The sequence below is a fragment of the Ambystoma mexicanum genome, chromosome 10 (assembly GCF_040938575.1).
Source record: "Ambystoma mexicanum isolate Mex_15411 chromosome 10, UKY_AmexF1_1, whole genome shotgun sequence".
Taxonomy (NCBI): Eukaryota; Metazoa; Chordata; class Amphibia; order Caudata; family Ambystomatidae; genus Ambystoma; species Ambystoma mexicanum.
The window spans coordinates 866,823,788-866,846,050 of NC_090932.1; the positions used below are offsets into that span (position 1 = coordinate 866,823,788).

At 44.8% G+C, this 22,263-nt stretch overlaps 1 protein-coding gene across 2 annotated transcripts in view; it reads right to left on the reverse strand.

Annotated features, from left to right (window-relative positions):
- Nucleotides 1-22,263, reverse strand: part of ATP13A3 (ATPase 13A3) — a 1,430,808-nt gene that overhangs the window by 886,874 nt on the left and 521,671 nt on the right. For both annotated transcript variants that reach the window (XM_069618570.1, XM_069618569.1), the window contains exon 9: nt 674-746. In XM_069618570.1, coding sequence (XP_069474671.1) covers nt 674-746 — 73 coding nt within the window. The remainder of the gene's footprint in view (nt 1-673; nt 747-22,263) is intronic.

Consider the following 22,263-nt stretch of genomic DNA (forward strand, 5'->3'; position numbering starts at 1 on the left):
GGCTTTGTGTCAGGCAGGCTCGGAGTGGCAAGCCGAGAAAGAGGAGTACTCAGTGAGACAGAAGAACGGGGCAGTAGTGGGGGAATGCAGGGGCCGAATGCAAGGGGACAGCAGAGAGAGATTATGCGGGCAAAAGGGGAAGAGGAGTGGGTGCTTTAATTAGTAGCCCTCCACCCCAAAATCAGCATTTAAAAAAAATAGATCTGGCTGGCGGGTAAATGATCCACCAGCATTTGCCCTGAGGCTGCATGCCAAAAAACGCAAGACGGCAATATTGGCATGGGTTAATAGATGTTGCCATAAGGTTCAGCCAGAGGTTTCATGCAGTACTATAGAGCGCCCCGCCGAATGCATACAGACATACCACATTCTGGAAAGGATGCTAGATAAAATTCAAACCTGCATGTCCCTGAAACCTATTCCACCATGCTTGAAACAAAGCAAGTATTTGATGATATGAACTTAACAATGACCAAAAAACAAAGAAATAGGGGCTTCCTGGTTGAAAAGGAACTGCTGGAGGCACACAATTAAAACTCCATGTACGAAAATAAAAATAAAATGTGCCATGCAAAAGCCATCCACAAATAAATGAATATGTCAGTTTATAGAAGTAAAACAAAATACAAGAGCAGCAGTTTTTTACAAGTTGTGTAACATAACATTAACTTACCATCATTGGTCCTACAGACGGAGACTCTCACAATACTGTGAGCTGCAACCATATCATGTAGCATAATATATTGCTAGATAAAAAAGGAGAAGTGATACTTTAAAAGTTATTCAAAACTATGCATTAGACAGATGACAACAAGTTAAATTAAATGTAGTCTGATTGAAGGAAGGAGAGATTAAGGGAAGTGAAATGATGGCTAAATGTATGCAAATCGCTGAAATGAAAGGGTTCCCTGAATAATCTTGCGACCATCTATATATTTATAAAACTCAGCATTTGTGTGTGGCTTGGCAAAGCGTTGGCCTGTTATCACTGCTAGAGGGAGCTCTTGCCTTACATATACAATAATAAGACTTCAAGTTCATCTTCCAGCGAACAAAATGTGTATTTCAACAAGGGCTACCACTTCGACAACATACTTCTCAAGTTGCATTCACTGAGAACGTAAATGCATTAAAAAAGCACCTACACAGAAATTCATTTGATTAAGCACTATTTCTCTAACAAAATAAATTACTTTTTTTCAATGTACTTATGTATTATGTAATTATGAATTGTGACGTTTCTTGGTATGTATTCTAATATTGTTCATATAATTTTAAACTTTATTTGACTTCAATAAACTCAATGTGTTTGTGGCTTGGTAAAGCTTTGGTGTATGGGAGGTGAAGGGGTATGGGAGGCTAATGGCAGTCGAAGTGTAGGCGTATGGTAGGCAAATGGACCGTTAAAAAAATTGCTGACCAATGTAATTTAAGTGACAGTGTTGACGGGGAAGGGAAAAGGAGAAGTATTCATCCCCTGCATTCCACTCATTCTGACAGATATGCCGTTTAGTTTCAATCGCCTACAGTTCCCGTTCAGGCTGGCATTCACTATCACAAACAAGGCACAGGGCCATTCAAGCAAGTGCACGCTTATCAACTTGGAATCTCCATGTTTCTCTCACAGGGAATTAAATGTTGCGTGTTCGAAAAATGTAGTAAATTTCTCTTTTCACCTTTCTTATAGAGCCTTTCCGAAAGGCGCAAAGTTACCTTAAGGTACTTCTAAAAATAGTACCTATGAGAGAATAAAATCCCAGGCAATGCCGGATATATCAGTTAGTAAGCCAATAAGAGAAATGCATCTTTTAATCAATATTAAAACGAATATCATAAAACCGTCTGCACAAAAAACAAAATGTAATTCATAAATAAGGATAACATAAGACTTCGGAAATAAGGAAAAGTACAAGGAATATATCAAAATGCAGGTTTCAATTTAGCACAAAAATATGCAATGCCCATTGAAGGTACAACACTGCAATTTTAATTTACCCACATTCAAATCAAAAGGAAAACACGTTTTTCAAATAGTTAATCACGAGCACTATTCAAATATGCATCGAATAAGAGGGCTTTCCTCAGAAACAAAATTAAGACATATTGTAATGATCTGTATGCTTTGTTATTATTACTTGAATGTCGCCCTGTCCCACGAGTTTAGCTCTTGGTTCTTTGCAGGCTCGTTAGACAGGAATGACGGTTAGTGACAAGCGAGCAAAGTGGCAGTGGCTCGTTGAGGCTCCGGGTGGGCCTGCTGAATAAAGCCTTAAAACTACCTGCTGCCGGTAGTTCTTTTCACATATATTTAAGAAAAGACATTCAGTATAGATACAAAATAGCCCTTTTAGATTGCCCAGTTCAATTCTCTGAATCAACTTTTAAGCCAAGGAGTTGAACATAATATGCAATGTTAGCTAGGGATTATTAAAGTGCTGCAGCTCATCCTGCACTATTGCACCATCCTACATTTTTTTTAAAAAAAACGATGGTTATTGCATTGATCACCAAACGAAAACTTCACTATCAGAAACAAGCCTGACGTGTCTAGAAGTTAGATTAAATACTAATTCTTGCCGTGGACACCAGTGGACATTGCACTGAACAGTTTAGATGGCATCATTTGCATTTTTGTATTTGGGTTTATATAGCACATACCTGGCTAGGAAACAACGGAGCACTGTATACGTAATTTGGTGTTAATACAGATTGATGGAAGGTGAGGTTACAGGTTGTGAGGCATTACAAAGTTCTTAATTTAAAAGTAGCATTTTAAGTTCTTAAGCGACTTTTACAATCCTGGAAAAACAAACCTTGAAAAATGGAAATGCTTCAGCCATAGTTTCTGATCGCAAGTGGTCTGGGTAACATCTTGTTCCATAATTTGGCATCTTCTCTACCACCAGGCAACCTCCCTTCTGTGGAGGACCCAAGCATTCCCAGTAAGGAGTACCAGTATTGCAGCCATGTTTAGGCTGGATTGCTTCCTTTGGGTGTAGTGTCAGGATGATTTTGCTTATGGTTTGGTCCCCCTGATCACAGTCTATGGTGAACAGATGGACTAAAAATGATAGAATGCTGCCCAGAGCTATTGATATTTGTTAAGAATTGTTCTCTGAAACTTGACATCGGTTGCTAGATTTTCTTCATAATCAGAATAATAGCACTGTAAAACATGCTCTTCTTTCTCAAACAAATCTTATTGTTCTATTCTCATAGCCTAATAACTAGCCTTCAGTTAAATTCACTATGGCGGTAATGATTAGGAACTTTTACGATTTTCTTTCTGAGATTTCCAGTTACACATACCAGAGCGATATGGCCGCGTTTTAACAAGCAGCTTCAAAATTCCCCATCCAAAGGCAAGATGGCATAAATGCCTTTGACATAAAACACAAAACTTTTTTTCCTGCCCGTAATCGGTGTAGAAAGCAAAACAGCCACATAAAATCTTAAAGTGGAGCAACAGGGTTTGTGACTTTTAAACAGAAGGAGAATAGTAAAAATATAGCACAGAATGAAGATTACCACTGCTAATAGCGCAGGCAGTCTTTGTTTCTATTAAAGACAAGGAGGCAAGCATTATGCTTCATCTTCACGTTTATTCCCGTCTTCCGAGATGGGATATTTTTTTTCATTTCTCAAGAAAAACTACATTTTCCTTAGATCCAGTCTATCTGTAGTCCGATATGCCTTGGGCACGTGATCATAGTTCTTCCTGTTCCTGTCATCTCCCTCTTCTTTAATGCTCTTAACTGCACTCCAACATGGAACCAAAACTCTGAACTATAGAGCCTCCTCTCTCAACTGCACTGCTCTGCTCGGTCTCCGTATATGCCTGATGGGCCTCACTGCTCAACAGCCTGTGCTTCTCGCTAGTCTGACTCCGTTGTTCTTCTGGTCATCTCCTACCAAAAAATAAAGAGCACATTAGGGAGGCGGATACACAACCCTATTCTGAGAGGGCGGGAAAGTAATGCTCGCCTCCTTGTCTTTAATAGAATCAAGACTCCCTGGGCTATTAGCAGGGGTAATCTTCATTCTATGTCAAGAACAGAGGTCGTTCTCCTGACCAGCATGAATGTAACTCCTTCTGGCCCATATGCCTTTCTGTTCACGTCCAGCGCTCTGACGTCTGCTACTCTCCTGCAGGAGGATACACATAAAAGCATTGCAAGTTTCCCTGACAGTTGCTTCAATGATAGGTATCGGTTTCCAGGCCAGCTGGCGAGTAGTTTTAGAACTACCGTCACGTCCCATAGGATGTTGTATCTTGTTTCTGGCGGTCTTCTAAATCTCTCCTACGGGCACACCGTCTACGGGCAGATGTCCTGCTGATATGGCAGACCTCTACACTACTATCATCCTGTACACCTTCCCGCCTTGCAGTAGTTCTGCTAGAAAATTTAGGATCTCTACTAAAGGGGCTGAAGCAGGATGAAGATTTCTCCCTTTGCACCACCGAGACCATCTGCTCCAAGCTGCGTCGTAGCTCTGTCTCGTGGATGGCACCCATGATTCTGTGATGAGGTGAGCAGCTTGTGGCGAAATGCCTGGGAGGTCCCAGCATCTCCTGCTATCATGCACGCCATCAGTGGCAAAGTCCCTCCCACTCTGAGGATATGACCCAGCTGGGTCAGTGAGTAGGTTGTCTCCTGGTGGAAGCACTCTTGGATAATCAGCCACTAGGTTCCATTATCATTGGGAACCATACTTGCGACTTCCATATTGGAACCACTACTATCATCTTTGCTTCCTCTCTGCAAACTTACGCTAGCACTCTGTTCATCATTATGGGAACGCGTAGCGAGTGGCTCCCCCACAGTCTTGGAGGAAAGCGTCCACTCCTGCTGTTGTCGGAACCAACCTCCAGCTGAAAGAATACCTGCTATTCTGAGCATTCAATCTGGACGCAAATAGGTCCGTGTGGACCAGTCCCCATAATTTCTCGATCTGTTGGGAAATATTCTTGTCCAGCACCCAGTCGCTGGAGTCTGATAAATGTCTGTAATTCCAGTCTGCTACTACATTGAGCGAGCCCGGAAGGTATTCTAGCACTGAGGTTCCTGACTCGAGGCAGAATTGGTAAAAATCCTTTGCTAACTCCGCCAGCAATCTGGATTTTGTCCCTCCTAAGTAATTGATGTATCTGACTGCTGATAGGTTGTCCATCTTCAGCAGGATACATGAGTTCACTTTGCCCTTTGTGAAGGCTTTGACTGCGAATGACGCAGCTCGCAGCTCCAGACAGTTGGTGTGCATCTTGAGCTCTTCTGCACTCAATTTTCCTCCTGTTTCGAATTCCCTGCAGCGGGTTCCTCAGCCTGCTTTGCTGGCGTCAGACTATCACCAGATCGGGTCGATCTCCGAATATGGCCTTTCTGTTCCAGGCATCCATATTCTGTAGCCACCATTCCAGTTCTGTCTTGGCTTCTACATCGAGGGGTACTGCTTGGTGGTACATTAGCCCCTGCTGCAGGGGCTTTATTTTTAGTTGTTGCAGGGCCTGATCATGTAGGGGCCTTGGAAATATTGCCTGAATCAACGCTGCTAGTAGGCCCACTACTCTCGCTATTATCTTTAAGGACACTACGCTCTTGTCTAGAGAGCTCCTTAGCTCTCTCAGCCTACTTTCCAGGGTAGCTGTCTTGGTGTCTATGATGAACCCGAGGAACTCTATCCTCCTCGTCGGGATCACGTTTGACTTCTCTCGATTCACTAGGAAGCCTAGTGATGCTAAAAGCTCCTTCACCCGGCCTGTCTGTTACTGGAGCGTCTCTCTGCTGTTCGCCATCAGCAGTATATATGGTCCAGGTAAATAATCATCCTGATCCCCTTCTCTCTGATCACTCCTATCGCCTTCATGAGCTTCGTCAAGGCCCTTGGAACTAGCCCAAACGGCATTGTTGCAAATTGCCAAAATCGTCCGTTCCAGTCGAACACTAGGAAGGGTCGGAATCTCCTTTGGACTGGTACTGTGAGGTAAGCGTCCTTCAAGTTGATACTCATGAACCAATCACCTTGTCTGAGGATATCCCTGAGCTGGTGAATCCCCTCCATCTTGAAGTGGTGGTATGTCACCCAGCTGTTCAGCTCTTTCAAGTTCATTACAGGTCTTATTTTGTCTTTCCTGTGTACCAGGAACATGTTGCTTATGAATCGTGGGGGTGCGCTGCAAGGTTCTATAGCCCTCTTCTGTGATAAGCTTTGTAGCTCTGTATGTAAAGTCTCTTTCTCTACCTGTGCTGTGGGCATTGGTCGGGGAGGTTGGGTCTGTGTGGGTACATGTATAAATTCAAGTTGCAACCCTTTGACTGTATGCAAGACCCATGCGTCGCTGGAAAGCACGCACCATTTCTCCCAGAAAAGCTGTGCTCTCCCCCAACTGGCGGATACGGTGTATGTCTCACCTGTGGGGAAGTTTTGTCCTCTTCCCTAGACTCTTCCTTGGGTTCCTCTCGGGAAACACCCTCTCGCCGGGAAGAAAGCATCTTGTTGCTTACTCTCCCAGTAGTAGTTCCTGTTATTTTGAGGCCTTTTCGCAGCTTGATACCGACCAGTCGCTCGGCCTCGATACCAACCGGTCCCAGCAAAAACTCTTCCTGGGAATAACTTCTTTATAGATTCCTGGGCTTTCTCTAGGGAGGTATAGGTGCCTACAAATCTCCCCATTTTCTTCATGAACGTCTCCCTGAACAGGAATCCTTGTGCCGCTTCACCTGCCTCGCAGGAGGCTAGGTCTCCTACCTTGAGATCGATCTTGAGGAGGAGGCCTCTCCTGCGCTCCGATGAAATGGCGCAGTTTGCATTGCCTAAAAGGCCGACAGCTCTATGTGCCCAGTTAGCTAGGACGTGTGGATCTACCTCTTCCCTGGTTGGTGTATGCGGTTCTGGTAGGTCTGTCAGAGGTCGGTATGGCAATTCTCTGAGAAAGGTACAGGGGGGCAGCGTTATGGATAAACTTGTGCGTGAGGGCGAGAGTTTTAAATATGATGCGTTCCTTGATGGGGAGCCAGTGGACTAGTCTCCTGGTTGCTGAAATGTGGTCCCTTTTGGAAATGCATGTGGAAGCCCTGAGGGCATTGTTTTGGATAGTCTGGAGTTTAGTGATGTTTTTAGCGGAAGTGCCAACTAGGAGGGCGTTGCAGTAATCAAGCTATGATCCGATAATTGCTCTCGCTATGGTAAGGCAGTTTTGCTCTGACAGGAAAGGCCTAGCAGCATTGAGCAGTTTTTTTTTTTTAACCATTTTTATTTTTCAATGGAGACATAATCAATTACAACATATGATCGTTACACCTTGTTGTTATAAATCATAGGCCAACTTTCCATTCAGGGTTAACGTCACCCGTTGCTGCGTAGATTGTCTCCAATTTCATCATCCCTCCCTCCTCCCCACTGTCCCTTTACAACTTTTGTAACAGTTTTGAAGAGCTAAAAATATTTTAACTTTCAACAGATGTGCAAGAGTATAACTTTTGATATTATGAGTCCACATTATAATTTCGTTGTCTGTTACTATACAGTAGGTATCTCCCAGTTTTATCGTTTCATTCTTAATTTCCTTCCCCACTCCCTTCCCCGCTACTCCTTTTGGAAGGGGGGCCAAGTGGATAAGCATCTCTACAGCGTCTAATTCTTTCCTACATAGGTTCTTGGGTGTAGATGTTACACAGTTAATTCCCTCTTCCCCTTTATTTTTCCCCTCCTTATTCTCTTTTTTTTTTTCATCGTGCTGATTCTCTATCCCTTTCTCTGTTCTGATATTAAGTGATCGATATATTTCTGAGGGTTCGTGGTTTGTAGAAGTGGGCTTCCCCGTCTCCAACAAAGTCTCTGAAGGGGGACCATATGGATAGGTATCTCTGATATGTTTCTGTTCTTATGGCAGTTACCTTCTCCATTGCCATTACTCCCCATAGTTTCATCCACCATCATGGTGTCGTCGGTCCTAGTGTTTTCCACCTTTGCGCTAATGTTATTTGTGCTGTCGATAGGAAGTGTGTTATTAGCGTGGATATATGCCCCGATGCTGCATATATTCCCTTTGCCTCCACTCCCAGCAGAACCACCTTAGGTGATAGTGGTAATTCTCTGCCAGTAATGTCTTTGATGTGTCCCAGTATCTCCTTCCAGTAGGTAATTGCTTTGGGGCATGTCCACCACATGTGGAATAGATCTCCTCTCCCTCCACATTGTCTCCAACAGTTTGGGGGATATTCTGGATTTATTTTGTGTAGTCTGTGGGGGGACATGTACCATCTGTAGCATAATTTATATGCAGCTTCTTTAATTGCTGTACATTTGGAGGATCTGTGAGCTCTTGTCCATATTTGGTCCCACTCTCTTTCAGTTATTGGTTCTCCTACATCTTTTTCCCAATTCTCTTTATATTTTAGGTTGTCCATTGGTTGTGCTCTATCGAGCTGTCTGTAGATTCTAGATATCCCCTTCTTTGGTTCACTTTCTTGCATTGTTAGTTCCAAGCCTGTTAGGGTTCTCGTTCCCACTCTTTTCACTGAGGGATGGGAGATCCAGTGTCGTACTTGCGAGTACCTGAACCTTTCATTTTCCCCTAGATCGAATTTATTTTTGCATTCTAGGAATGGGATTGGGTCAGTGTTTTGGTACATGTCCTGCAGTGTCAAGTTGTCCGCGTCTTTCCAGCCTTTCCAGAAACTCTTCTTCAGGCCTGGGGTGAAGTCGATCTTATGTGCTATTGGAGATAGTGGACCCAGTCCTCGTTTGATCTTTTTCATTTGCATGGTTTGTCCCAGCTACTCAGGGCTGTTTTAGTAGCTCCTAGTAATTTTCCTTCTGCTACGCGGGCCTTTGCATTGAGCAGTTTTAAGGGGTAGGCATCAGCAGATGCTATGTCGTTAAACTGTCTGATCATCGAGAGGTTGCATTCTAGGTAGACACCCAAGGTTTTAACCGACTGGGAAACGGTGATTTGAGTGTTGTCGATTTTGAAGGAGCTGTATTGTTCGCCGCGTTTCCCAAGTCATTCGTTTTTTTCACCGTTGAGGCATAACCAGTCTGCCATCCAGGTTTGATTGGTGGAATAAATGGAATTGAGGGTTTCTGTGTCGGACTCATAGTTGCCAGTCAGGGGAATGAGGACCTGCGTGTCATCCGCATAGTTTGTATATGTGATGCCTAGTGCATACAGAAAGTGAAATAGTGGCCTCAAACAGGTTGTAGAGGGTGGGTGAAATGCATGAGCCGTGTGGGATTCCGCTTTTGATCGAATTGGGGCAGGCACAGGCTTGGTCAGAGAAAACTTTCATAACTCTTCCTTGGAGAAAGTATGTGATCCAAGCTGTAGCGTTAGGTGAGAAATTGGCAGCGGAGGAGAGATGGTGGCAGAGGGTGTTGTGGTCCATCAAGTCAAAAGCTGCGTAGAGGTGTAGAAGCAAAGGAGGGCTAGTTTGTCTGTGTCTCTGAGATCATCAATTTGATTTTTAATGTCTAATAGCATGGTTTCGGTCCCATGGTTACAACGGAAGCCAGACTGGCGGAGACCGAGGAGGTAATTGGACTTGAGGAATGCCTGTACTTGCATATAGGAAGCTTTGTCGAGGATTCTTAAGAGAAACAGGACAGTGGTGATGGGTCTGAAGTTCACTGGAATGGTGGGGTCGAGCAAAGGCAAAAAGAGGGCGTACTCGGGCTTCATTGAGGCATGGTGGGACATGGCCTGATGTGAAGGAGGCATTGATAAAGGCTGTGAGGAACAGGGCGAGGGTGGATGCACAGTCTTAGATAAGTTGGGCGGGGCAAGCGTCTTACAATTGGAGGGTTTTATTGAATTTAGGAGGGTGATGACAGAAAGAGCTGCTCTGGAGGTCAGAAATTTGGTGGCTTATGGCCTGTTGATGGGTGGTGATCTTGTTTTGAAGGATGTTAAGCTTGACAAGCATAGCAGCCTGGATGCTGTTACACCAGTCTTTGTCTTTAGTGACAGTGGGCGGGGTAGGGATGCTTTTTTTTAGCTCCCTGAAAATGGCAAAGATCTCTTTTGAATCTGACTTAGCATTTGCTATCCTAGTGTTGAACTAGGTGGCTTTGGCTTTAATTATGGCGGCTTTGTATTCTTTGGAGATAGTCTTGAATGTTATTTTAGAGGCGTCACTAGGCTTGGCTAACCAGGTGGAGTAGGCTTCTCTATTCCTGGTGCCCAGCTCAAGAAGCTCAGGTGAGAACCAGGCATTGGTGTGTTTGGTGCGCTTCGTTGTCCTGAAGGTGAGTGGAGCAATGGTGTCAACCGCTTGGGAGATGATGGTGTTGAAAGTGGATGCAAGGTCATCTGGGTCACTCGACAAAGGGGATTGGAAGGCAGGCACCAAGAGGTGGGGTAGAAGCCTAGCTTTCGTGAGCTGACGGGATCTCCTGGAGAGGGCAGAGGGGAGTGGAGCCACTTGCAAGGGGGGTCCCTTGGCAAAGTTGAGTTCAAAATGAATGGTGTGGTGGTCAGACCAGGGAATGGGCGAGATGGATGAGATTGTGATAGGGCAGTTATGGTGGGCGACCCAGTCAAGGGTGTGTCCTTTGGTGTGGATGGGCTGAGTAATGGCCTGTCCGAATCCCAAGGTGGATAAGGCTTTATTGAGGGAGGCTGCTTGAGAATCGGTGGGGTCATTTAGGCCTAATTAAGGTCTCCCAGGAGGATGGCTTTAGTGGTGTATTTAGATTGTCAGAGATGGCATGAATGAGGGCATATTGGAAGTCCGTGACTGGCCCAGGTGGACAATAGACAATGTGTAGATCGACCGTGCAGCTAGGAGATGGGATGACTTTGAGGAGAAGGTAGTCACTGCTGTGGCTGAGCTCACCTTCCACCATTCTGAGCGGGATGGTCTCTTTGGCTATGAGAGCCACCCCCCCCGCGCCTTTCTGGAAGGTGCAATCTTGTCTTAAGATAGTGTAACCCTGAGGGAGGGCTAGGGTAAGGGCTGGTCCCGACGCTTCGTGGAGCCAAGGTTCGCTAATTAAGAGATCAAGGTTGCAGCTGGTGATGAGATTGTGAATGTCCAGGGCTTGGGCTGGGAGTGACCGGGCGTTGATGAGGGCACAGCTGAGGGGGTAGGGGGGTGCGTGGAAAGGTTTAGTGATACGCTGGGAGTGAGCCAAAGGGGAGGAGCGCCAACTTCCAAAGCAACTGGTGGTGTCTTAGGGTCACAGAGTAGCATCAGCAGAGTTAATCCTGAGAGGCACAGTGGTGTCAGCAGTAGGCGGTATCAGGGGGGCATACAGAATGGCATCATCACCTTTAATCTTAACAGGAGCAGCAGTGTCAGCCATTGGTGGTATCAAGGGGGCACATAGTATAACATCTTCACAGTTAGTCCCATCAGGCACAGTAATGGTAGGCATTGGCGGTATCGAGGGGGTACATAGTGTAACATATTCACAGTTGATCCTAACAGGCACAGTAGTGTCACCAATTGGCAGTATCAAGGGGGTACATAGTGTAACATCTTCACAGTTAGTCACAACAGGCACAGTAATGGCAGCCATTGGCGGTACCAAGGGGGCACATAGAGTAACAACTTCACGTGTAATCCTAACAGGCACAGTGGGGGCCTGAAACAGGCGGTACGAGTGAGGTACACATTTTGTCAAAAAGGTGGGTGTAGGTCCTAGGCATGGTGATGGCGGACTTAGGTACTACCGACCATGAAGAGAGCATAGTCTGGGGCCCACGCAGTAGTATCAAGCATGTTTGTAGGCAAGGTCAGAGGTCGATGATCCGCATCTATAGGTGGCCACTGGGGACAGGCTGCTTGCATGGGCGGCAGTCTTGTAGGGTGGGCAACAGGACTTAGTGTTGCAGGTGCAGGTGAGAGCCCTGTGGCCCTGTGCACCTCAGATTGTTTAAGCGAGGTTGCCTTGGAGTCAAATCTGTCATTCTATGCATATCCTCCCATATGTTCAAAAGTCTTCAAAAGGGTACACAACACTAATACTGTGGACAGCATTTTCCCTGGGGCACGAGACAGCAGGGATGCCATCCCCCCTCTCACTGCTGTTAGACGTGTGAGAAAATAATGGGATTTCCACTACCTCTTCCCAGCTCCGGCAGTGCCTCTTGACCTCGCTGCCAAAGGCAGCAGGCAAGACAAGTGGGCTTGGCACCTGAAGCGCAGGAATGGAGCAATCCAGCATTTCTGCTGACCCTCTTGCCACCTTTGCTATGATGAAAACAGCAGCCAGGCCTGGGAAAGTACAAGAACAAGGTACCTTAGTGGGCCTGCAAATCCATATCTATGAGCACAACATTTTTCTCAGAGCTTCATCCTCTGCCTTGTCTCATAACTGCTTGGCCGTTCTCTGCATAGCCGATTTCTTGTGAATGCGATGCCAAAGCTCATCCTTTGCAGCCTGGCCATGCCATCCGAGAACACATCTGCCCCTCAGCCCACGGCAGTGAACACCTTGCTATTGTGTGGAGGTCACAGAGGGTGCCCTGCTCCCATCCCTCTTTATTGTAGGTTGTATGAAATATGTATCTGATGAGCACCCCTCAATACTAAGGCTGATGTTTAACACCACGGAAAGTATCCTTTGCCCACCTAGTTACACCCCAATATTGTGTGGTTAAATCCCAACGTCATGCCAGTGAAAATCCTGCGGTTAACACAAAGGACACAATATGGTTTATATAATTTAAAATGAATTATGAATATTTGGAGCTCCCACTGCAGTGCACACTTGGCAAATGAGGCAAGAGAAGAGCAGGCACATGCAGAGCACAATTAATAGCAATGGTATTATCATTTCCCTTCCTACAACAGCAGCGCCCTCCCATGCACCACTGCCCCGGGGCATTCTTTATTGGACTGAGGGAGAGGATGAAAAAAAACAAAGTGGTTTATGTCCGGGTTTACAGTGCATCATTCTGATCTATTATAGACATCTGTGCTTGCTACTAACTCTTTGAACCCGTCAATTATTTAAGAAAAGAGTTTACAAATCACAGTCAGCCATGAACAAAAGTATTCAACTGATTGCAGGTATGCTTGTATTTCCATTTTGTAATATCAAGTCACTGTAAACCGCAAGGATTTATTTCTCGCAATTCTTGCCACTCAGTACGCAGTATTTGGAAATGCTACTCATAAGAACCCTTTCCTGTCTCAATGCAATGCATAATTCAGTGATTAGAATAGCCAGCATTCTGCTCTTACACAATGAGTAGGTATGGTGGTTTCATCGATGTGACTGAAAGAATTACACCCATTATTTACAAATCAGAAAATGGATGGTCCTAGAAGTGAAGACTGAACTATGATTGGTAATACTGCAGCAAGGAGTGGCCCAATGTTCTTGGTTTACAAGGGAGGACTATCAGGTGCCTATGCTGGGACTAAGGTTTTACCTTTGGTTTCTTAGATCAGTCATGATTACGGCATCCATGATTCTTTATACCAATACCATGAAATGCTGAGAGTATCTGGCATGTGATAGATGTAATGGGAGGAGTGCCTAGACTTTATTTACAAGGTAATGCCATCAATGTAAATATCTGGCCATCTGATGACAATCCCTGGCTAATGATTCAAGTACCAGGACCCTGTTCCCTGGTAGTGGTGCGGGCAAAGGAGCACCTTGTGGGCAATGGTGTACCTAGGCCTTTAATGGGAATACTTACGAGTTTTATTTATAGTCTTACATTGATGATCCAGATGGCAAGGACAGAGTTCAGGAGAGTCAATTGTATTGGAAGAGCGAGGCTTCAAAGGCTCATTGGCGGATGTTGTCCGACATGTTTTTGATCGAAAGGAAAGGTGATTCCTCATTCTAGAGACCATCTTTGATGGTAATATGTGACAAATGATGCGAGAAACATTGCAAAGGATTCAAATACTTGGGGTTGGGGTCTCCAAGAGCCATATCCTCTGCATGCTGTCAGCACAAAATACATTTGAATCCTTTGAATGTAAATAGAGGCTTTTTACATAGCATGATCATCTGGAAAACATGGGGTAGTTTGTGCTCTCAGGGACGGACTTTGGAGACCCGTAAAGTAACTGAGGAAAGATAGGAGTACTTTGATGGGAAAACCTGACATACAGCATAAGTAGCTCTCCTGTGACAGCAAAGAATTGGGCATAGTGGGTGACATACAATGTCACTACCTGGTTTGTGGCATTAGTGCGAGTACCTGCACTTTTGTTGTCAATACACAATCTGTTGATGAAAGCATCTAGCAATAGTGTCTGGCACATTAAGATTTGGTAGAAATACCTGCCAATGTGGAGGGGTCAGCAGTGGCTGTAAGAGCAACAGTGTGTGCAAGTGTTCGAAAGCATGAGATAGTGCAAGTGTTCAAGACCACAGTAGAGAAAAATAGAATGTTTAACTTGGGGGTTGAAAGTGAAGGCAACAGCTGCCATATGGCAGCAAGTACCAGCACATGCAACGGCTATACCATGCAAACAATAGTATTACCCGCACATATGATGAAAATATGTGGCTATCCAGTTCTTCGGTTTTCCATGGTATTGTGGATAAGTTGATGAGATGTTCATGTATATACATAGTCATACTTGTACATTCTCGTATTTGTTCATGGCATTTTTATCCATTAATCCTTGTCATTCCATCCATGCAACAGCAGTATACCTGGACAGGTAGCCTTTGGTAGTTCAAAGTATTATGGCTAAACATAAACATAGTTCTCATGTATATACATTGTCATTGCTATTTCTTCTGTCCTCATTTTTATCCATCTGTTCATGAATCCCGATATATCCATGCTATATGTCCATGTAACAAGGCTATACATGGAAAAGCAACCAGATATTGTTATACGTGGCCAGCCTTGTTTCTGTTCATTGTAATTTGACCACAGTTTTTACTCCTCACTAGACAGTCGATAATTATCAAGTCTACAGGCGATAAGTTTAGAATGAAAATCTTAAGAAAGGCAAGGCAGACTGGGGACCTCTACTAACAGGATAGGGAACTGCATGTTTGTTCCTCAGGGATTAACCAATTTGCATACCCATGTGCAGATGGGCTTTTAATCTCCTTAACCTAAACAGGCCCACCACTTAAGAAGCGAGTACAAGGTTGTACATAAAGCAAGTTTTTTGTACAATTATCCAGGGAGCAGTTAGATGGCGTTGCAGGACCAAATTAACCCAAGTCTTAACAAACTACATCAGTTCATATCTTATATACATTTCTGCAACAGTGAAAACACTCCCAGATACTTTATTGCAATCCACCCTCACATATGATTGGACAAAAACCTCTTCAAAGAAACATCTTTTCCCAATTCCTTCGTTTTCATTGGCCAGTTTTATCTTGCCATCTTCAGATCACATGTAGAACACACCTCTTCTTAGAATTCGTCCATAGTAGGTCATGACGTCAACAGATGGTTAAACATTGGCATTGAAACATAATTCATTACTAGCAATAACTTGGCCTAAGCTCTTAAGCCTTAACTTTTCATCTGCACATGGTTCTCAAATATTTCAAGCGATATAAGGAAGGCTAGGTAAATAATTTCTCTTTGAGTGAGATCTACCATATGATTCAGAGGTCACTGTTCCATTGAAACTTTCCAATCTATAAAACCGCCACTTTATCACACAATTGAAACTCCTGGGTAGCCTTGGGCACTGGCTTACCCAGTGTTTTACTGCCGACCAAAATAAATAACAAAACTCCCGTCACGCTCTCAGGCATCAGGAGATTACATTTACTATCTATGATACTTATCGGACCATAAAAACACACGGCTATTTTCAACAGCTCTGCGGACCACAGAGGTTATGAAGTTACTTATTCTTCACCAATCCCCATGCTCCTAAAACCTCACAGAAGCAGTTTAAAATTCACTTTCTAAAACAGCCCTTGACTACCATGTTTTGATTCATTTGTGAAAAGCCCACTATATTGAGATTGATGAACTCCCTATGTATTTGTATTAACATGCATGTATGTTTTTACATTTGGTGTGTGACATTTTATCCTTCTACCCACGTGCAAGCCGATACAAATCAATTTCTAGACAAACATCAATGCTAAACTAACATATCCCATCCATAAATAACTACACTTTGATACATATGAAATTGCAACATTGCGTCCAGTTTGCCACCACCCCCAGTTATTAATGTGGGGCGTGCAACATGAACCCCTCGTAATCATGGGGAAATTTCCTGAACACCCCAACACCCACAAGCCTTTGCAAAATTACAGTGGGTTATGTTTCTCTGCCAACATAACCCATACATTGCTAAAATAGTTCACAGGGCTCACATACATGTTTATTTCTACATAACACTTAAAATCCTTTCCCTATATAATCAACTTAAGTCATCCTGATATTGTTAGGTTCTAGCAGCCACTCCCTACAAGGGAGGAAAATACAGTCTGTTATAATAGGTCTGTTTTTCATGTTTTTGCAGGATGTTTGGTTTCCCAGGGGTGAGGTATGAATGGAATACTTTGGTATTGTTGACAGAAAATATTTCAGTGGGGATGGCTGCTTCCCATCACGGTGCTCTCCTAGCATGATTTTCACCATAGTTTAACATGGTTTTAACTTTAAAACCACACCTTTTGACAATTCACAGGTAAAATGTAAAGGGGATAAACAAACATGCCAGAACATGCCCATGTCTATGCATGATTATTCATGGTTCTCCAAACTCTACAGGATCAGGGACAAACAACCATGTGTGTCCACAGCGCCATGGACACCATTAGACTATGGGTATTCATGGTCTGTCCGCAAGCTATGTACCATCTGTTTTATCAATAGTTACCTATGAACTTGGTTGACCAGGGTAAACCCACCGAAAGAACTAGTTACTTGCCCCTGATAACGTTCTTTTGCTTGGATGTTCCTCCCACGTATTCTCATCTTATGATAATTATCCTTCCAGCTTCAGCTGCTTCAGATATTTATTTTTGACAGAGGGCACTGTGTGCCGTTTTGTCGAGTCAATGTCCCTCAAGGGCCTCCATTCGATTGTCGATGTCATCATCAGTATAAGTAGCACATGCAGTACCCGTTGGCTTCAGTTCCGTTTCCACCCCCCACTCCTGTATAGGAATTACCAGGCGTTCATAGACTGTATGCTCCAAGAAAGCATAAAGTGTAAAGAACCGTAAATTGTACAGCAGGGTAGGATGGGAGGGGCGATGAGGAATACGTGGGAGGAACATCCAATGTAAAGAATGTAATTTGTTGTCAGAATGGATTGTGTCCTCCCACAAATTCCTCATCTTATGATAGACTCCCAAACAGTCATAATTTGGTGGTGGGTGTACGATTTCTATTTTGTTTTGATGATGGACCGAATGAAGGACCGCTTTTGCAAATTGTCCTCCCTGACTGGAAGATGTATCCAGGCAGTAATGTCTCACAAAAGTGTGAACAGATGACCAAGTGGCTGCTAAACAAATGTCCTTGATTGGGACACCTCTTTGAAGAGCAGCAGAGGTTGCCATGCTCCTTGAGGAATGTGCTCTTAAGCCTTCCGGCGGGTCGTTGCCCGCTAATCTGTAACATTCAACAATAGCAAGGATGATACATCTGGTTATGGTTAGTTTTGTAACAGCTAGACCCAATTTAGGGCCAGTATATTCAATGAATAATTGGTCATTTTGGAGAAATGTAGACAATCTATATATGTAAAAACGGTGAGCCCTTTTTGGGTCAAGTCCATTTACCTTTCCTCCTCTTTTCCCGGATGAGGAGGTGGATAGAAAGTTGGCAAAATGATTATTTGCGACAAGCGAAAGTCGGAGACTACCTTAGGTAGGAAAGAGGGTTTCACCCTGAGAACAACCTTGTCCTTATAGAAAACCGTATGTGGAGGTTTACAGGAAAGAGCATGTAACTCACTTACCCAGCGGGCTGACATAATTGAAATAAGCAAAACAGTTTTGAATGTTTAAAATCTTAATGGGCATGAGTGCAAAGGCTCAAAAGGAATGCGTGTTAGAAATCTTAACACCAGATTGAGATCCCATACCAGGACATTGAATGCAACCGGTGGAAATACATTAGTAAGACCTTTTAGGAATTGAACAGTCAGAGGGATCTTAAAATAGGAATCCTCCTCTGAAGAGCGCTTGAAAATAGAGGGTGCTGACAGGTAACCTTTAATTGTTCCAATCTGGAGCCCCAAATTTGCCAAATGTAACAAAAAGGAAAGCACCATAGGTGTGTCACATAGAAAGGGATCCACATTATTATCCCTGCACCAGCTGCTGAATTTGTTCCAACGGCAGGGGTGCAAAGATTTTGTTGCTGGCCTTCTGGCTGGAAACAAGATCTCCATTACATTATCCGGGAGGTCCCAATCCTTGTACATCAGCCTCTCAGAAACCATGCCTGAAGACTGAGTGTCTTGACCTCTGGATGGAGAACCCGACCCTTCTCTCACGAGAGAAGATCCTTTTTGTGGAAGACGTATTGGAGGACAGATGGACACGTCCAGAAGGTTCGGGTACCACTTCCTCCTGGCCCAATCCGGGGCAATTAGGATCATGGATTTCCTGAACTTTCTCAACTTCCTGATCAGGTGAGGAATGACGGCATGAGGGAAATGCATACAGAAGTGGAAACTCCCAGTCCACTACGAACACATCCCCTAGAGCTCCTCTTGGGGGAAATACCCTGGAGCAGAACAGCTCGCACATCCGTGTGACACTGGTCGCAAACAGATCCACTTGAGGGGTTCCCCAAAGGGTGAAGATCTCTTGAAGGACTTCCTGAGCTAGTTCCCACCGTGGGAGACTGTGCTCTGCCTGCTCAGAGCATCCGCCGCTGGGTTCTCTTCTCCGGCTAGGTGAACTGCTGATAGAGTGATTCCTTCTTGAATTGCCCAGAACCAAAGCTGCATTGCTTCTCTGTACAGTGGTAATGACCCTACACCTCCTCTCTTGTCATTATCAGGACATTCTTTCCCCGTACAGATGGCAGAAAGGCCTTCAGCGCTAGCCTGATTGCCCTCAGCTCCAAAAGATTGATGTGTAGTTTGGACTCCGATGGAGACCAACGACCGCCGATTATCAGATTGTTGGCGTAGGCTCACCACCCCGTGGGTGAAGCGCCCTTCACTGCTGTTATCTCCGGCCATGGCTGGCAAAAAGATCCTCCCTTGAGAATGTTGTCCTTGCAAGCCCACCACAGAAGGTCCTGAGAGACTGCTCAGAACTTTCAGGTGGTCTGACGTTCTGCCTGAAAACTGGGACTATTGAGTCGTGAGAGCCCATTGAAGGAATCTCATTCTCAGGCGAGCCTCTGGCCTCAGAAAAATGCAGAATGCCATGAAACCGAGCAACCTAAAAAAAAACTAAATACATTTTGTTAAAAAAAAATTTTTTAAAAAAAAACGAAGGCCGGAAGATGCTGGCCATTCTGAAATTTGGTGATCATCTGCAGAATAGGTTGAGCTCTCACCTTGGGTGGTGAGGCTTTCCCAGAGAAAGCATCCAGGACTGCTCCAATAAATTGGAGTATTTGAGATGGTATCAAGTGGGACTTCTTGTAATTGAGGGAGAAGGCCAATTTGTGAAGAAAGTGGCAGGTTACGCTGAGATGTTCCCGGGCTTGTTCGAGTGAACGAGCCATGATCAGCCAATCATCTAGCGAGGGGTAGACGTGAATGCCCCCTCTTCTGAGACTCACTGCCACCACCGCCATCAATTTGTTGAAAACCCTTGGGGCGGAGGTCAGCCTGAATGGCAGAACTGTACTTTCTGTGCTTGAGATAATTAGGCACATTAAAGTAAGCATCCTGAAGATCCAACGATCCCATCCAGTCTTGGAGTTGGAGAGCCTGAAGGATTTGGGAAAGGGTAACCATCTTGAACTTGTCCTTCCTGAGGAACTTGTTCAAGTCCAAGATGGGTCTCAATCCTCTGTCCATTTAGGGAATCAGAAAGTATTGGGAATACCAACCCTTGTTCCTTTCTGCTACAGGTACGTGTTCTGTTTACCTTTCCATAGCAGGGTCAAAATGTCCTGCACAAGAAGCAGATCCTGAATTTTGAAAGAGTTGTTCCCCCGCGGATGAGCCTGAGACCTTTTTTGGGATGGGAGGCAGTAACCTTGAGCTACAGTTTCCAGTGCCCAAGCATCTGAAGACATTCCACGCCATTCTTTCAGATGATGAGTAAGTCTGTCTCCCACTGGGGTCTTGTGAGTCAAGGCCTTTTTGTGAGTCAAGGCCTGAGAGTGTTTTTTTTAGGTGGCTGTAGAGGCGGCTGGGGGTAAAACTGCCGCTGCTTGGGTTGGCTTAGAAACTCTTCCTCGTCCACCACGAGGGAATCTTCTCTGACCTCTTTGACAGGCTTGTCCTCTTCCTCTCCCAATTCAGTAGAATCGAAAGGACTTACCCCTCCAGGAAGATGAGCCACAGTAGGGGTGTTGAGGCTGTCTAATGGTGGCGCCAAGGGATTTAGCCTCCGACTTTGAGGTCGGCAGCTTTACCAAACTCTCATCTGCCTTGCTACCAAACAGCTTCAAGCCATCGAAGGGCATGTTGATTAGTATAGCTTGCAGATCTGATGCAAACCCAGACTTCAACCATGCAAACCTGCGTAAAACCGTGCTAATTGCCAAGGATCTGCTGATTCTGCCTGCAGTATTGAGACCTGACTGGAGACATTCACCCATTGCCTGCTTACCATCCTTGATGTTCGCCAGGAGGCCGTCTCGTTCCTCTCCTTCTGGGATGTGGCCAGCCGCCATAGCTACGCAGTCCCACAGGGTAAGCATACACCTTGACAAGGTACAAATTGCATTAGTTGACTTTAATGGTAGAGTAGGTGTCTCTTGCCCAGCGTCCTTTAGGGAAATAAGTGTCCCAGGGGTAGTTGGCATTGGTTGGAGGGATACATTGGTGGTAAAAAATAAATTAAAAAAAGTAATCCAAATAATATATACCGATATTCAACCCGTTGTGTGGGGCATCCAGTACACATACATTAGTGAAAGCCTTTAAATCAGAACTATGTACGTTACTGCCATGCTATCTCCAAGTGTATATTAATTTTTTTAGGGTCATTCATTAGATGACCTATGTAATGACAATTATTTTGACATATTACAATGCAAATCAAGTGTCATAGCATGCAGGTAAACATAGAAAGGAAAGAGAAGGGAGGGGTTGTGGGAGAGTAGACCAGGCAAAGGCAGAAGAGGAAGGTTAATGGGAAAGGACAGTGGGGAATATGAAGGGGGACGAGGATGAAGTGAGAGAGAAAGGGCAAGAGAAACGAGTAAGAGAAAGATGAGAGATGTAGGAATCAGAGAGCGTGGAGAAGCCATGGAGATGGAAAGGGGGATGATGAAAGGAGAGCATGGGGGGGGGGGGGGTGTGTGTGTGTGTGTGTGTGTGTGTGTGTGTGTGTGTGTGTGTGTGTGTGTGTGTGTGTGTCACGATTTTGAAGGACTTCAAAGTTGGCTTAGGTCGCCAACATTTCTTAAAAGGCAATCCTCTTTTCCCTTTGGAAAAAGTACTTGGATTTAATTTAAATTGTTTACAATATTTGCTTAACAACTTTCTTTAAGTATGGTTGCGCAAACAAAACAGAGATGCCCAAGTCTAACTCAAAAAATACAGACTATGAACTGTACAAGAAATCCAAAACCTGCCTCCCTGACCCCTCCTCCTCCTCCTCCTCCTCCTCCTCCTCCTTCTCCTCCTCCTCGCGGAACCCCTCTAACCCAGCAAGCCCCCCGATCACGGCCTGGCTTGCAAGAACCGTCCTACTTGCATGGATTTATATGCCTGTACGGGAAAGTCCAGGCTATACTGCAGGATGAGGGACCAGGTTATCAGTAAATCGGTGTAGCCTCATGTCTTTGGCAGCTGTGACCTTATTCCACCATTGGGAGAGGAGAGGCCCCTGCCGTGCCTTCCAGGTCTGGGCTAAAGTGATCTTCGCTGCCAGCAGGAGTTGGGTGATTAGAGTGGCTTTTCTCCCCAATTCCGGGTATATTCCCAGGACAGGAACTTCCAGCAATATCACCTTGGCTTCTAGGGGAGCTGAACCTGCATTATTCTCCCAATCATCTCCACCACCCTTCCCCAGAAAGCCTGAACCCACGGGCACTCCCACCACATGTGAAAAAAGGTTCCCCTAGCCCCAAACTCCTGGATAGTACCACCTGTATGTTAATTTAAAGGCACATTCCCTGTTGGTTATGCACGCCGAGGAGGAATAATTACAGGACCATGGCACGGCCCAGGTCCTTTTCCCACTGCGACATGTACCAGGGTC